The sequence below is a fragment of the Bos taurus genome, chromosome 9 (genome assembly GCF_002263795.3).
Source record: "Bos taurus isolate L1 Dominette 01449 registration number 42190680 breed Hereford chromosome 9, ARS-UCD2.0, whole genome shotgun sequence".
NCBI classification, from domain to species: domain Eukaryota; kingdom Metazoa; phylum Chordata; class Mammalia; order Artiodactyla; family Bovidae; genus Bos; species Bos taurus.
The window spans coordinates 96,240,474-96,257,164 of record NC_037336.1 but is presented as its reverse complement, the minus strand read 5'-3'; the positions used below and the strand labels follow the sequence as shown (position 1 = coordinate 96,257,164).

The 16,691-nt window shown below is 54.1% G+C and overlaps 1 protein-coding gene across 1 annotated transcript in view; it reads right to left on the bottom strand.

Annotated features, from left to right (window-relative positions):
• The window catches only part of IGF2R (insulin like growth factor 2 receptor), a 102,527-nt gene that overhangs the window by 42,855 nt on the left and 42,981 nt on the right, over positions 1–16,691 (bottom strand). The window contains 10 exon segments of the mRNA NM_174352.2: positions 159–338; positions 1,873–2,041; positions 2,474–2,589; positions 3,276–3,453; positions 3,921–4,065; positions 4,880–5,017; positions 6,101–6,244; positions 7,826–7,966; positions 10,568–10,732; positions 16,505–16,608. Of these exon segments, the coding sequence (NP_776777.1) occupies positions 159–338; positions 1,873–2,041; positions 2,474–2,589; positions 3,276–3,453; positions 3,921–4,065; positions 4,880–5,017; positions 6,101–6,244; positions 7,826–7,966; positions 10,568–10,732; positions 16,505–16,608 (1,480 nt within the window).

Here is a 16,691-nt window from a genome sequence, read left to right as displayed (position 1 = left end):
GGAGGAGGACAGGTGCAGAAGCACCACTGCCGTGGCCCTGGCCTCCCCGAGTCTGCAGCACATTCGGACCTGAAGTAGAAGCAAGCAGAACCCGCGTCCCATGCAGAGATAGAGGAGCCCGACCAAACGAGGCCACGGCGCTGCCCCGCCCCCCTCACCAGGCTGCCGGTAGAGCAGACAAGGTGGATCCTGGTGGTGTAGGTGGTGCGCCTCTGGTCGCTGGTGGTGCAGGCGGAGCCGTTGACGTACTCCAGGAGCAGGCTGCCGCTGTCCTCCACCATGGGGCCCGTCTTCGCCACCCCCAGGTTGCTGATGGAGACGGTCTCAGAGTACGAGCCCTGCGAACACACGTGGCTGTCAGCTTTCCCTCTGGAGAGACCAACTGTGTTCTTCACTACTGACACAGTGGGTGTTTCATTATGCACAGCAGGTGTGTCCTACAGATTTGCCACAGATGCTGGATTAGCGAATTCGAACCACCACTCCTCTGCAGAGGGGAAACACAGTCCACCCTCGAAACCCACAGGTTCTGCATCTGCAGGTTCAACCAACTTCAGATGGAAAACACTCAGGGGAAAGAAATCCCAGAAAGCTCCAAAAAGCAAAACTTCCATTAGCCACCCACGTCTACTAGCACAGCACTGACACTGTGTCAAACGCTGTGAAACCACGGGGCGGATGTGCACCAGGGCGTGTGCAGACACTGCGACACTGCGCATCACGGACTTGCGCATCCTCGGGTTCTGGGGACCAGCCAGGACCCTAGAACCAATCCGCTCCCCGCACACCGAGGGAGGGGGGACGTTTATCTCTATGGACATTTATCTCTCACAGACTTCGATCCTGATGCCTCAAAACCCTGGTAGATCCTTTTTATTTCACAAAAGTGAAAACGCAGTTCAGACATGTTAAGCAACCCATCCAAGGCCACTCCTCTCCCAGGCATTCGAGGAAGGACCAAGCCCGGTCCACGTGTGGCCAGGAGCCAGGATTGTCCGGCCACCACACTGCCCGCCCCCTCTCGCCTCCGTTGTTTGGACGTCTGGGTAGCAGAACCGAGACAAAAATGCAGAGCCATGCCAGGCCTCTCTGCACATGTCCACGACAGACCGTGAGAACACCCGGGCACTGATTTGGGGTCACGAATGAACGGTAGCGAGTAGACCGCTTGCAAATACAGAATCCATGAATAATGAGAGCAGACTGTCCTTGGAGGCCGTTGCTCCAACCCAGAGCACACACGTGCCCAAGTGCACGCCAACACACCACCACGCTCCACTCAACCAGCAGGGTGCGCCCGTCAGCTTCCCTGAAATCATCTCTGAGCTGCCGTGTAACGGACCCCGGGAAAAGTACATCCTCGACATGCTATTTTTAAAGAAGCACACAGACATCTTTATTTTAAGATGCGCTGTGTACAACAAGGCACCCAGGGGAGTGTTACCAAGGTTCTGGCGGTGACTGCATTCCATCGAATGACAGAGTGCAGCCTGCACCCGGGCAAGAAGAGCTGGCGCTTGGATCTGCCAAGCAGGCGTCCCCTCTAATCAGTCCAGAAGCAAGAGCTTTTGGAAGCTTAAACTCTCCTTGATAAATGTCTGCTGTTCAGAGTCACTTCGTCTGCTGAGAACCGTGAGCAGAGGCGGTTCCCCACACCCAGGGGTTTTGTTTTGTTTTTTCTTTTTTTTCATTTTAAATCTGAGCAACGACTCAAGTGTGATTGCATCTCTGGGAAGGTGGGGCAGGTGAGTTTGCAGCGAGACCCCCCTTATCTGTCTCAAGGGGCTTCTTGGCGCGAGCCAGACCCACTCAGACCCCTCCACCCTCTACTGCCAAGCCCTGGGCTCGGGAGGGCGGGGAGGGCCGCCTCACCTGCTCGCCCTGGTACTTCATCTGACAGGCGGACGCGTAGCGGTCACAGCCCGGCACCGGGTTCAGGGGACGACACACGTTGATGTAGTACTTCCGCCACGTGCTGCGTGCCCCGCCGTTGTCCAGAGAGTACCAGTTTCCCCCAGGACCGCCCTCGGATTTCGCTAGCCTGAAAGGTCAAGGGGGAAACGCACGCTTTTTCCAGCCGACAGCTTTCGGCCCGATGATTCATTTCTAAGTGGTTAGAGAAATAAGAAGGGAAGGTGCACTGCCTATCAAACGCCCCCAGAGGCTGGCCCACCGCGCCTCCTCTCTAGCCTTACAAGACACAGACCTCTCTGCATACTTGGGACTGCCCCCACACCTCTGCAGTGACAGGCATCACTCTGAAGGATGCAGCTGAAGACGGAGGTTTGTGCTGGGCAAACACTGGCTGATCCTGCGCAGGCTCCCAGATCATTAGAATTCATGCAGCTTGGAGCTCCCCACCCTGATCCTGCACGCTCTCTCACGGTCTCAGGGACATGTCCACCGGCAGGGCCTAAGTGACCTCGGCCCTAACTGGACGGGGCCAGGCCAAGGGCAGGCGGGCCTGCCTCACCTGGAGAGGTCGTACTGGTCCAGTGTGACGGGGTCAGTCACGATGCACTCCAGCGGCTCCTCCGGGCAGGCGTAACTGGTGTACCACCGGAAGTTGTATGTAGAGTTATCTTCCTCCTAATCTCGGGACACACACACACACACACACACACACACACACACACACACGGGAAGGACGGCAGAGAAGGGGACTCGTTACCCAAAGCCAGCATTTAGAAAGAGGTGGGACATTTTTTCCTCAGTAAGAATTGGAGGCAAGTTCATCTCCTTTGTCCATCCCCTCTCGTTCTATTAAAAGGAAGATTGCCCAGCAATGAGTTAAGATGGAACTCTAGCTTGTTATGTGGGAATAAGGCAGGGCTGTTGATGCTTTTGTGTGGTATCTACCCCAAACCAGCAGTGTTGAGGGCTGTGACTGAGGGTGGTACGGCCCACTGTTGGTCAGAAAATACACACTGCCCGTGTCCCCTGGCAAATCTAAAAGGATTAATTAAAATCAAAGGAGCTGAGGATGTGCCCAGGAAACCAGACTAATAACGGCTCTGCTTCTAAATAAAGGGCCCATGACAGGCTCCTGGATAAGTCCCGGAAGCCAGACAACGTGACAGCTTCTCCCCGGGGACCGCCCCAGTTTCTGTGTCACCTACAGCAGAACCTCCCTCGCTTTCCTCACTCCAGAAAGTCACGAGCCCTGCCTTCACCCGCTTTCTTCTCTTCCCCCGCCTTTACGAGGCTGACAACCTCTCTCTCCCTCCTTGGCCCCTGTCGCCACGCAGACGCACACGAGCACCCGTGACTCCCACCTGATATTCGGGGAAACCCACTCCGGCGTCTCGGTCACAGAGGAAGGTGATGAGCGTGGCTCTCGGCGTGCGCTTCTCGTTATTGTAGGGTGTGCCGTCCCTGTAGGTCAGCTGGATCATCCCGTCGTAATACGAAAGCTTAGCATTGCTGCGTCCCAAGTTCCAAGACTTCCTATCACTAAAACAAGCCAAGTGTTTCTCAGAAAAGATAGCGGGACCAGCGCTGGGCAACACTAGGAGCATGGGGGTTGCCAGGACCTGGGCAGGAGGATCTCCACACAGTGGGCGCGGGAAGGCGACCCCACCCCCACGCCAGACCCGGATCCACCGTCAGCGCCGCGGCTTCAAGGCCCAGCTCCCTTCATCTAGCTAACGCTGCACTGAACTTGGAGAAGCGTGGGCACAGATCCCCCCAGGCAGCCGAGAAGTGCTGACTGCACAGAAGTGAGGGTCCCTCTCAACCCCACGCACCCACTTCCTGTCCTGCCCCTCCTCTGGAAACCAAATGCCCTTAGTCCAGGCCCTCCCGGGGTTTAAAGGCTCGTCGGGGAAGGACGTCGGCAGGCGGCAGACCTGTCCTGGAGGAGGACATCCGCGCGCATGGGACACCCGAGGGAACGCCCGGATCGCAGAGTGGTCACTTGCCTCCTGGACACCTGACAGGCCCCCGAGTCCGGCGGGCAGGCGCCCACGGACACCGGGCCGCACACGTTGATGTGGAACTCGTACTTGTCCGTCTCGACCTTGTAGGCGTCCTTCTTCGTGAGAGGCGTCAAGTCGAAAGAAAACCCTGAGGAAGAGCCGAAAGCACCTCAGGCGGGTCGGACCGTGGGGTGCAGGAGAGGCTGGGCTGGCCCGACGGCATGGAGACGCCACCGACCTTGCCCTGGGGACGGGCATTCTCCACCACCACCTCACTCACCCCTTCCTGCCGTGTTCACCCAACGCCCGAGTCAGAGCCCACAATTCCTGGCCGAATGAACCACCAGTGTGTGCGAAGCGGGACCACAACCACAATACAATGACCTTGAAAAGGCTACGGTGGGTTTCACGGCCAGAAAGGCACTCGGAACGTCTTTCCAGACATGATCTATTTCCCGTGTTCCTTGGGTTTCATGATTAGCAAACCCACTTCAACTATGACTACCCAGAGAGGTTTTTTCATTATCTCAAGTAAGCCTCAAACACCAGATTTTCAGAGTTCTGGTTAAACAGTTTTACTATAAATTCTGAAGCAGGTTATCAACGCTGAAACACTCAAAGAGAAAATGTTAGAAGACAAACAGGCTTTCTCTGGTGGCTCAGTGGTTAGGATCTGCCTGCTAACACAGGAGACATGGGTTTGATCCCTGATCTGGGAGGATCCCAGGTGCTGCACAACAGCTAAGCCCATGCTCCACAACTACTGAAGCCCACGCTCCACAACGAGAAGCCAAGAAGCCACTGCAATGAGAAGCCCCCACACCACAATTCGAGAGTAGCCCCCCGGTGCCCGAAACCAGAGAAAAGCCTAAGTAGCGATGAAGATCCAGCGCAGCCAAAAAACAAAAGCCAGCTGAAGTGGCTGCAGGAGAGGCTGCCCCACAGGGCGCTCGGACACGCACCTGCCTGGGAGTCAAAGACAGTGCAGTTGTCCCCCTCGGTCCTGGAGAGCACGCAGGCTGCAGCCGTGCGCCACTCAAACTCGTAGAAGCAGCCGTCAGCCCTGGAGGTTGTCAGCACCGGGGCACTTTCTAAATCACCTGTTGATGGGTACACACAGACTGGTCACTGATCCAGTCTCGAGAAGCTTCCATGGTTCCCAAACCAGCTCTATAAATACTGATCTTAGATCACTAGAGTGGTCACGCCGACAGGGTCAGGACAAGGGTGCGGGTGGACCAGTGTTTAATGGGGACACAGCTTCAGCCTGGGAGAACGAGACAGTTTTGCAGACGGACGGTGGTGTAAGCATACCTAACGTACAATGTGAACGGAAAGTGCTTTAACGCCACTGAACTGCGGTTAAAGGGGCGAATTTCAGATTACGTGTATTTCACAACTCCTTTATAATGGTAAACTTCATGTTATGTATATTTTACAATCTTAAAAAAAAAAACAAAATTAAAAAAAAAAAAAAAAAAATACTGTCCTGGTCCTTGAACTTAACTCACAGCCGGGAATTTATCCAACGGAAATCTTCCAACAGGAGGCAGCGGGGACATGTCACAGCACAATTAATGCTGGAAACATGTTATTAATCCAACAATAGAGAAAAATGAGTAAAAATAGTAAAACCAAGCCAGCAGCAACAAGGAAGTCCCACAGATGATAAATAATGACTGTGAGACACAGAAGAGCATTCACAGAATGCCATGTTTTGAGAAACATAAAAAATGTGCAGATATATATATAGATCCTGACCCCTGGAAAACAATGTGAACCTATAAATAAAGGCACATCAAGAGGAGTATTTATTGTGTGCCCGCTAAGGTCATGGACGATGTTTTGAGCCGCTCGCGATGTTCCCCCTCTGGAGGAAGTCAGGGGGCCCCACGATCGGCCGGCACCAGGCCTAAGGAAGAGGAAGCCGTGCCGAGAGCATAACTCATCTGGAAAATTGCAACATGACCCCCTCGGACACCATATGGTTTCTCCATCTCTGGGCCGGTTTGGGGCGGGGGCGACAGAATCCAGCGGGGCCACCGCGACGCTCCTGGGCCTCAGTGCTCTACCGCGCTGTCCCAGCGGTGGCCGGGGAAAAACGCAGCAAACAGAGAATGCACGGGCGCCCCTGGCAGGAGCCCGGGAGACCCCGCGCTTTCTGATTTTGGTTTCATTTGTACCTGGTTTGCACATGAGTGTTATATTTGTTATTATCTTCTGGCCACCACCGCACTCATCACCATCTGAGTAAGAGAGCTGAATATTTCCTTTCTCTCTGGTGGGAGAAGAAATAAATCTGCCCAGATTTTTACTTCCATTCTTATCTAGAAAAGAGAAAGCAAAGGGGGAACAAAACATAAGACATGATCAAAAGGGGTTAACAATGCAGACGAAGAGGTACCAAGAGGGAGCCGAGGCCCACAGGTGTGCGTTGGCCCCTTTCCCAGCCCGCCAAGCCTGCTCAGGACGGTCAGCGGGTCTCTAGACGCGAGTGACACATCTGACCGAGCAGGGGCGGCCCCACTGAGGACCCTGCGGGCACCTTCAGGCAGAGGACGAGGAAAATGCAAGAGTGACTCACAGCATCCTTCAAGGGCAGGGGAGGCAGACAGAGGCAGAAATGCCTGTCACGAGATCCCAGAAAATAACAACGTTCCCCCATTTAGGGGGGCCTCAGCTGCCCTGAGGCACAAGGTCATTTGAAACCGAGGGGGTAGCATTTGTCCCGTGACCAAAGTAGAAACTAAATCTGTTCAGGGGGCCAAGCAGGTGACCACTCAATTCTCGGTTCAGTGACTTTTACGATAAAGCAATGAAACTCTGTCTCAAGTCCTTAAATAAAGGCAGGGACACGCCTGCTTAAAAAGACACACCACCAATTCTGAAGCCTGGGATAATTCCTAAAATCCAACCTGGATTTTAAATTTAAATTCACAATCCCTTATAACTCTACTCGCTGCTCTGTGGTGACCTAAATGGGAAGGAAATCCAAAAAAGAGGGGATACGTGTATACGTATAGCTGATTGCCTTTGCTGTTCAGCAAACTAACAACACTGTAAAGCAACTGTGTGTGTGAGTCGTTCAGTCGTGTCTGCCTCTCTGTGACCCCGTGAACTGTAGCCCACCAGGTTCCTCTGTCCATGGGATTCTCCAGGCCAGAATACTAGAGTGGGTAGCCTTTCCCTTCTCCAGGGGATCTTCCCAACCCAGAGATTGAACCCGCGTCTCCTGCACTGCAGGCAGATTCTTTACCACCTAAGCTACCAAGGAACTAAAAAGCATCTGTACTCCAATAAAAATTAATTAAAAAGTTAACAATTCACAATCGCTTATCTAATGCTTGCAAAACAGATTCCAATTATCCTGCCTGTCGCTTTCCAGGTGACACTTAAGTAACATGTTTAAACACTTAATATCCAATTGAGAAGTTGAGGCAAACACAGTTAAAAGCCAAAGGAACTCAAAGGGTCTGTCCACTTCTCTCATACAAGATTCTGAGAGTCCCCTTCTCCGGAAGCCATAATTCTTGAACAATTCCAGGCAGTACGGTCGTTAACAAATCAAAATCAGTTTTTTTATACAAGCACTGGCAGTTCTCTTCCTCAGGTTACAAGGTGAAAAGATAACCAAGGATTTTCCCACATGCTTCTTCCTGTCTCTAGGGAGCTCACATCAGAAGGCTTCCGTCTGCTTCAAGACGCCCGAGTGCCCCAGTTCCCTACATCTGAGTCATTAAACTCTCCTTTCCCGCCCATCCTTTGTGCGCTGAACCCAGAGAGAGGAGGCTGTGATGAACCACAGGAAGCTCATCTTCATTCCCTGCAGCCTGGATGCAGCCCAGCTCCGCCTGCACGCACGGGTATGGCTCACCGCAGGGCACGGCTCACCGCAGGGCACCACTCACCCACGGCACACACGGCCGCGTCTTCGGGGCAGCCCCGTGCCTGGCCCGTCTGCAGGACCCTGTGGCAGATGTTAATGAAGAAATGCTTCTTTTCTGCTTCCCTCTGACTGCCATCCACAGCTTCCCAATTTTGTTCCAGTTCTGTAACAGAAAAAAAAAAAAAAGCTTTTTCTAGCCCTAGGCAGTGATTGCTTTTCTGTGTGAGTCACACCATAGACTGTGATGAAGCGGAAGGTAAAGGCCTGTGGTCACTAAACAACAGGCTCTCACATCTCTGGACCTGAGTCGGCTGAAGGCACAGACACGCGGCGGGAATCTCAGGCTTGTTTTGAACATGACAGTAATAAACCAGCCCCAAAGAGCTCCTCAGAAGAGGCGGCTCACCGGGGCGGCCTGAGGGTTAAACAGCAAAAGTTCTCCCAAGCCTCCGAGTTTGAAATCAAAAAACTGAAAAGCAGAGCCAGGCGCCAGCCCTGGGACCTGGCAGGCGCAGGCCACGGGTGACGCGTCTGCCTCCAGACCACAGATAAGGCAGACCCGGCCCGGGGCTTAGCACTCGGGGCCCCCAGAAGATAAACAAGACACGGGTGGTCCCTGAACTCAAAACCGTTCACGACCCAGTCGTGTTTGAACAGAAAACATCCACAGAGGTAGAAGCAGCAGGGGCTGAGAGCAGAGGGCAAGTCAAAGGCAGACCATCCCCAAACGGCCCCCGCGGACGTCACTGAGGACCGGGAGGGAAGGCGGATGTACACACGGAGAGGATGCTCCTGCACAGACTGGAGTCCGGGGTTTACAGCGAAAACCCCTCATCAGCGGGAGCACAACCCACTCACTACCCAGGGCTGTCAGCGACCTGGAAGGACCACTTGCTAATCAAGGACAATCGTTCTGAACGCTGCGGTGGGAGCGCTGAGGGGCCTTCATGCAGAAGGATGTCTGACTATCAGGGAAGGATTGTAGCTCTCACTTCACAGCATCTTAATTACCTGGGTGCAAACGCTACACAAAAAAACCCTGCTCCCACAGAACCAGTTCAGTTCAGTCGCTCAGTCGTGTCCGACTCTGCGATCCCATGGACTGCAGCACGCCAGGCCTCCCTGTCCATCACCAACTCCCAGAGCCTATTCACACTCATGTCCATCGAGTCGGTGATGCCATCCAACCATCTCATCCTCTGTCGTCTCCTTCCCCTCCCGCTGTCTATCTTTCCCAGCATCAGGGTCTTTTCCAATGAGTCAGTTCTTTGCATCAGGTGGCCAAAGGATTGGAGTTTCAGTTTCAACGTCAGTCCTTCCAAAGAATATTCAGGACTGATTATTCATGGAACCAGAGAGGGGGGCCAAAGTCAGCTGATCTTGAACGCATCTCTGCATCCTTCACAGACCTTAGGCTGGGCCTTGGACAGAGAGATCGTTACAAAGAAAAAAAGGAAAGTGAAGAGAGGGATTGGAAAGGAGCACTCAGTTTACAGCAAGGAATAACCGGGGGAGGAGGAGGAGGGCAAGCTGCTCGAGTCAACACAGCTGGACGTGGCAGCAGAGGCCTCGCACCCCGGTCTGAGCAGAGTAGAGAGTCCTACCCGCTCAGCAGACAGAAGGCCAGCCTCTCCACCAGCCCACAGAAGGGAACCAGGGCCCCAGGCCCACGGCTCAGAGGTGCCAAACCACAAGAGCACTGGGATGTTAACTCCCCGGGCAATCCACTACCTGAGGGCATCTGCGATGGGGCTCATGTTCCCAGACTGGCACCCACAACAAAGGGATCCTCCTTTCAACGTGAAGCGGCCCTCAGCAGCGGGGGCTCAGAAACATGAGTCATCGTTCCCATAGCAGCGGGTGATTATGCGACTTCAGGCCCCTCTGGCTGTCGTGTGTTCTATTCCACGTGACAGAGGCAGCTCGTCGGCCCTGTGCTGTGCTGTGCTCAGTCTCTCAGTCGTGTCTGACTCTTTGCCACCCCCACGGACTGCAGCCCGCCAGGCTCCTCTGTGCACGGGGATTCTCCAGGCAAGAATACTGGGATGGGTTGTCATGCCCTTCTCCAGGGGGACCTTCCCAACCCAGGGACCGAACCCACGTCTCTTAGGTCTCCTGTATGGGCAGGTGGACTCCTTACCACTAGCACCGCCTGGGAAGCCACACGCTGGCTACAGGTACACAACACAACTCGATGTATATACACACAACTCGACGTATATACACACAACTCGACGTATATACACACAGCTCGACATATACACACACAGCTCGACGTATACACACACAGCTCAATGTATATACACACAGCTCGATGTATATACACACAACTCGACGTATATACACACACTGTGAGATGAACACCTCAGTAGTGCAGATGAACATTCATCACAAGAAACTAGAAATTTCTATGTGTGTGGTGAGAATTTCTAAGATCTACCTTCTCAGCAACAACGGTTAAAAAAAAAAAGTTTCTAATCACAAAATACAGGGCCTGGCACACGGAAGGCACTTGGTCATTTTTTCACTGAACTATGATAAGAGGAGCCCAAGGCACTCCAACTGGGAACGGTAACACTGACCTCAAATTCAGATATCTCACCTCCTGAGTCAGTGTCATCTCTGATAATTCATGTTGCTCCCTGAGAAGGGAGGAAGGGCTGGGATACGATCAGTTGACAAAGAGAACGGTAACAGCATTTCCAACCATGCTGGTGGGGAAGGAGGCGAGAGGGAAGGTTCTCGTGCACTTCTGGCCGCCTACCTGAGTGCCGGGCCAGCGCCGACAGGTCGAAGCGCTGTTTCCCGTCGGAGACGCCGCACAGCAGGGCCTCCTTCTCGTGGACACAGGCGTACTTCGTATCCCACGTGAAGAAGTAGGTGCAGTCCACCTCCCCGGTGAACACAGGAGCCCCTCTGCCATTGTTACCTGCGTCAGGTAGAAAGGGAGAGAGTGCCCATGACGTGAGAGACGCCAGGACCGCCAGTCGGCACACAGGACGGGACCCCTGGGGCAGCCGTGCAGGCCAACAAGCTCAGGGCTCCAGGCCCAGAGATCAGAGGGCCCCCAGGCCAGAGCACCTCAGGCAGAACCCCTGCGGTCAGCCCTGTGCCCCTTTCATCTCGGGAGGATGGCCTCAACAGGACAGCAGGGTGTTTTCAATGGGTGTGAGCCCCTGGGCAGTGCTAGGCAGCTCATGGCCTGTGGTCAGCTTCCCAGAGGCTCATAAACACCCTTTTAAGTCAGACCAGGGAGTAACTCCGGTTCCAGGACCATCACAGTCTTAACGATGTGCTTGTGAGCAGGACAAGTCCCCAGGGACTCGTCCCTGAAATGAGCAAAGAAGAGAGATAAGGTCTGATGAGGTCTGGGCCTCCCCCCACCCACAGTTGAAGGGCGCTCAGGTCTAGTAACCTCACTCCCAGAGGGGCCAGCATCCCAGATCCTGGCGACTCGGGCACACGCGGGCCTCTAACATTGCCCTCCAATCCATCAGCCCTCCCTGCAAGCCAGTTTCCCTGGTCCACGTAGCCTGGGATTCTGCAAAGTCTGTTGACTTTTCCCCAACAAGAAATTCTATCCCCTTGCCTTTCCAAGCTAGTGCGCCACTGGCACGGCAGCCGGTTTTCCACCCTTGATGGTTTAATAATCCTCCTCTGGACCTCCTGCACGACTTGCCTTTCTTAAGGTTCAGTGCCCTGAAGAGAACAATGTTCTAACGAAAAGCAAGATAATTGCACCAAGGGTGAAAGCTGCTTCAATTGCAACTTCTATTAAATCTTTAATAATATAAACGTCGCAGTTGTAACACCAGCAACAGCGGCTCGTTGTACACGGACCTCAAGCCAAGGTGGGCAGGGCGCTAAGCCCAGCATTCTCCACGGGGCTGGATGGCAAACAACGTGCTCTGCGTTAAGGGCTTCGCATCCGTTCGAGGATTTCATCCTTTCACCCTTCACACCCTGTGGCATGGGGACAGTTTTAGCCCCGTTCTGGAGATTTAGGAGGGCTGAGTAGTCTGCCTATGGCTCCAGAGCTAGAAAGCCAGAAATCAAACCCAGACGGTCTGGCCCCAGAGCCAGACTCAGAGCCACAAAGCGGTAGTACTTCCCTGCACTACTGTGGGTTTTTTCTTTCTTCTGTTTTTCAGATTTTTTTTTAGTACCCTAAGCTGTTCTCCCTAAGAACTGGTGTTCCCAACCTCCTTACCAACAACACAGAGTCCACCCTCTCCAGCTGGGACAACGGTGCCCCCCATGCTGGAGCAGTGAAGCTCCTCCAGCTCCCTTCAACACCCCCGACCCCCAATCCACCCACAAGGTTTGCACTACTCCCCGCTGGATCAGTATTTCATGAATCCGAAAAGATTTGTGTTTCCTGAAAACCTGAGGCATCCGGAGTGTTTTTCTTTCCCCAGGTAACTTCACAAACGATTAAATACCAATAGTACAGTGAATGCTTCTAGGGTCATCCTCCCTTAGGAGCTAGGTTTGCATCTGAAACGCCCTAATGATCCACAGGGAGAGTCCATTGTAAGTAAAATTTAAATAACCACTGGCCTGCCTGCCCCTGACCTGCATTCTTATTTAACTCCTCGGAGAACTTTTGGAGAATAGAAAACTAAGACTCCTCACGACCAAGCCACGTTGCCTTTATTTTGTTTGGTTGGTTTTAGATTCAAACACATAAAACTAGGTTCATCCTTATAATCCTTATACAGCTATTACAAACAAGTCGGATAATTTAAAAAATTAAAATAAATGACTCGTTCATTCAGACCAGGTGGCTTTTTAAATACACAATGGCCTTGCCTCCAGGACCGCTATTTTCCTATGGGTTTCCACCCACCAGCGGGATCACCGGTGACTTTCTGTAATCTCTCCATCATTGCTCTCCATGCAATTCCGAAAGCTTCCCGGGTGTCCCACCTGCACGGGCTCATTCCCAGCACACCCTTTACGTGGCCTCAGGGAATGTGGCCTCCACAACCAGCGGGAGGCGAAGCGGACTCTTCCCACCGTAGGGGGCGGGGCGGTGGGGAGCGCTGCCCCATCCCCACCCCCACCCTCCCCCCACCGCCCCCCGCCCCATCCCACTCGCCAGACCGGTTCAACCTTCCCTCAGGGCACACAGCTCAACAACATTTCCTGTCTCCCTGCCTTTGAAGTTGGATCCTGTCTCTTAGTTCTGGCCCATTAAATTAAAAAAAAAAAAAAAAAAACTGCAGTTCCCAAACTACGTGGAGTCCTGAGGCCACGTCCACAGACAGCAGCAATACAAGGTGGGAAATGTACTTGTCTCCAAGCGACCGCACAGGGCGGAGGCCCCCCAAGACCGGCATGGAGACCAGAGAAATGAAGTCTTGGATGTGATGACCTGTCACTTGGATTTGTGGATGGTGTTTTACTAGCGCAGGCTAACGTAATTCCTCCCCGCAAAATAGTCTAATGTCCTTATTTGACAGGATCACCAATAATAAGATCTATTCCATCAAACGACATGTTAAGTTATTGAAACAAATGGGAAAGAAAATACATCGTGGATGAAAGAAAGAAACTTCTGCACCTCTGTGTCTTGAAAAGCAGGAAACCCTAAACTCATAAGCCTAAATAATTCCTGGAAATCCAAGTTGAACTATAAACCACCCTTCACAAGACTCTGTGGCCAATTAACACCCATTCAAACATGCAAAAAATACATTATTACGTTTATCCAATAAACACAGACTCCACTAAAGGCTTCTCTTCTCTAAGTTCTCTAAACTTAAACTCAAATAAAGCAACAATGAAATAATTTTAGACTACACACAGTTTCATGCATTGGAGAAGGAAATGGCAACCCACTCCAGTGTTCTTGCCTGGAGAATCCCAGGGACGGAGGAGCCTGGTGGGCTGCCGTCTATGGGGTGGCACCGAGTCGGACATGACTGAAGCAACTTAGCAGCAGCAGCAGCAATATAGTACATATAGTTAGCTCCAAATTACAGAGCTGGAAGGAGCCTTAAATATTTCATATCCAACTCCAGCCTGAAAGGGGCTCAGAGTCTCCCACAAAACATCTAAAAGTCTCCGGGTCGGGTCTCTGTGTCACCAGTCACAGGGACCTAGAAGACAGGTGTCTTCAGGATTAGGGCATCGCCGTTCACCTTGGCAGCTCTTTGGCACCAAGGTTACGTGAAGGAATGCCCTCTCCCAGAGTCGGGGTGCAGTGTTACAATCCATCGCTGATGTGATGGAGCGTATAAACGTGGAACAAATTCGGTAAAACATTAACGACTGTTTAGCCTGAGGGGTAGGCATGTAAGTTTTCATCGTAACGTTCCTTCTACTTATAGATTCGAAAACTTTCCTAACAAAAAGGGAAAAAAAAAAAAAAATGACCTCTAATCGTTTTTCCAGTCTCCAGCCCACTTGGGCTCTCTAGCTTCCTGGCACGACTCCCGGGTCTTTCCTGGGAGTCCCTGACCAGAGGCCCTCCTCAACATCCTCCTGCGGTCTTTGGGGGTGATCATTCGATCCTCCCAACGTGCCCAGATGAGATCAGCGCATTCCCGACCACCTCGGCCAAGTCATTAATAAAAAGCGCAGACGGAGCGCGGCCGGAGGCGGCAGCGACCGGGCGGAGGGGGCCCTGGCCCACACAGAGCGCCCGCAGCAGAGCCGCCCACCAGGCTGGGGTGGGGGCAGGCCGCCCGAGGGTCTGGGCAGGGGACTCGGGGGCGAGGAGGAGGCTGCCTTTCCCGGGAGGCCCAGGCGGAGAGGAAAGGGTGGACTTCACAGAGGGCCTCCTGAGGGCCCGGAGGAGCTGGGGATGACGGCAGAGGGATGGAGAATCCGGGGAGGGCCGTGGGGCCTTCCAGCAGGAGGGAGACAGATCCAGAGGCCGCACCCAAGCCAGATGTGTGTCCCACCTCCCCCCACCACCACCACCACCACCCAGCCCCTGCACACTGGTTTCCGGACAGAGTCCAGACCCTCCACAGGACATGAGATCCCCACAGTGCTCCCCACACTCTCTTTAGCCAGGGGTGGGGCCTTCAGCTCTGACCTGCTCGTGGCGACCCTGATGCCCACCTCTGCGTGAGCTTCTCCTCCTGCTACGAGCGTCAGCCCCGCCCCGTGGCCCCCGTCTTTGGAGCCTGGCTCACCCCTGCACTGTCCCGTAGGCCTCACCCACACAGCACCTCCTAGTCCTCAGGGGGGACTCAGACACCAGCCCACTGACCTGGGGGCCTTCCTCCTGACACAGGCCCCCAGCGACAGACCTTGCCGGATGCCCTGACCCCGCCCGCGCCACCCTGAACTGTGGTCCCCAGCACCCTTCTCCCCTGCCTCTGCTCTGCACACACCCAGAGAGCTCTCAGCCATCAAGGCGTCCCCAGGCCTCGCAGACAGGAATCCATAAAACGTGTTCGATGAATCAACTGAGAACAGGACTCCAACGTGAAGACCAGGATGCGTGTGGGGGGCGAGGGGGGCTGACGGACCACAAGCAGGGCCGTGAACCACAGGGATGGCGGCGGGGGGCAATGGGAACCGAGGGGCGCCCTGAGGCCCTCCCACCTGCTTCTTGCCAGGTGAGTCTCTGCTTGTGCCCCAGGGGCGAGTCACCCCCTCTCCTGCCCGTGTTCACCTCCAGACACCTGCCTCTAAAGCTCGGCTCCCGCCATGCACGGCTGCCTCTCCCAGACCCCCGGTAAATCACGTAGGAACCTGCCCCGGGACTAGAAGGTTAAAGCTCTTCCATGGGAACGTACAAAACAAACAGAGGGAGGAACCAGGGGCCCCTCGGGGTGGAGGGATGGGGCGAGCTGGCCGGTTACGCGGACAGGGCCGGACTCGGGTGGTTCCCAGGCTGCAGCTCTGGGCTGAGGCCCGGCCAGCATGCAGAGAAGCGGGGGGGGTCACCGTTTGGGGGGCCTGGGAGGGGATAGCGCTCTGATGAGGGTGAGAAGCCCATCACCTCTCAACAGACCCCAGCTGCATGGAGGATCGCTGGAGTGGGAACAGAAACGGCAGTGCCACGGTGGCCTCGGGGAAGCTTCTCAGTCTCTTAGAAAGACTCAGGGTGTCAGTTGTTCAGTCGTGGACCCCATGGACTGTAGCCCAGCAGGCTCCTCTGTCCACGGGATTCTCCAGGCAAGAATACCGGAGTGGGCTGCCATTCCCTTCTACAGGGGATCTTCCCAACCTAGGGAATCAAACCCAGGTCTCCTGCATCGCAGGCTGATTCTTTACTATCTGAGCCCCTAGGGAAGCCCTCCACTCCACTTAAAGACGCCCTGTGGCCTCTTACAATCCCCGGAATCCAACTTCTATAGCAGGGCAACCAACTGCAGAAAGGTTCACCTAGAAACTCGTTTCCTGGAAGCAGAGTTGTTGCGTGACAACCCATCAGAAGGTGGTGAGCAGCCCAGGCCTCAGGCTCCGTCCACACCCCAGTGAGAGCTGAACGCGGGACAGAAAGGCTTTCCCGGCGAGGCGAGTGCCGGGCCCACTCCCAGAACAAACAGAAAATGAAAACAGGATGTGTGTGTCCACCATTGGCTGGGTGGGTGGGGGGGGTCCTCCTGCCCACTACCACAGAGGGGACCTTGTGGGGCCCCGTCTGCAGGAGAAGGTCTGACCACCCCCCCAGCCCTCTGCTTCCACGAACCCAGCCCACCGACGCAGAGCCGCCACTGTCTCCAAGCGCACTCACCTGCTGTCTGATTGCACTCGAAGTTGATGACACTCATCCGCTGGAAGCCGGAGCTGCACTCTTCACCCCCGAAATAGATCAAGGTGAGGTCTCCATCCGAGTACCTAGGTTTTTGTAACATACACACACACACACACGTTTGGTAGAACCAAGAAAGAAACTTGAACGTCTAAGCATTTCTACATAA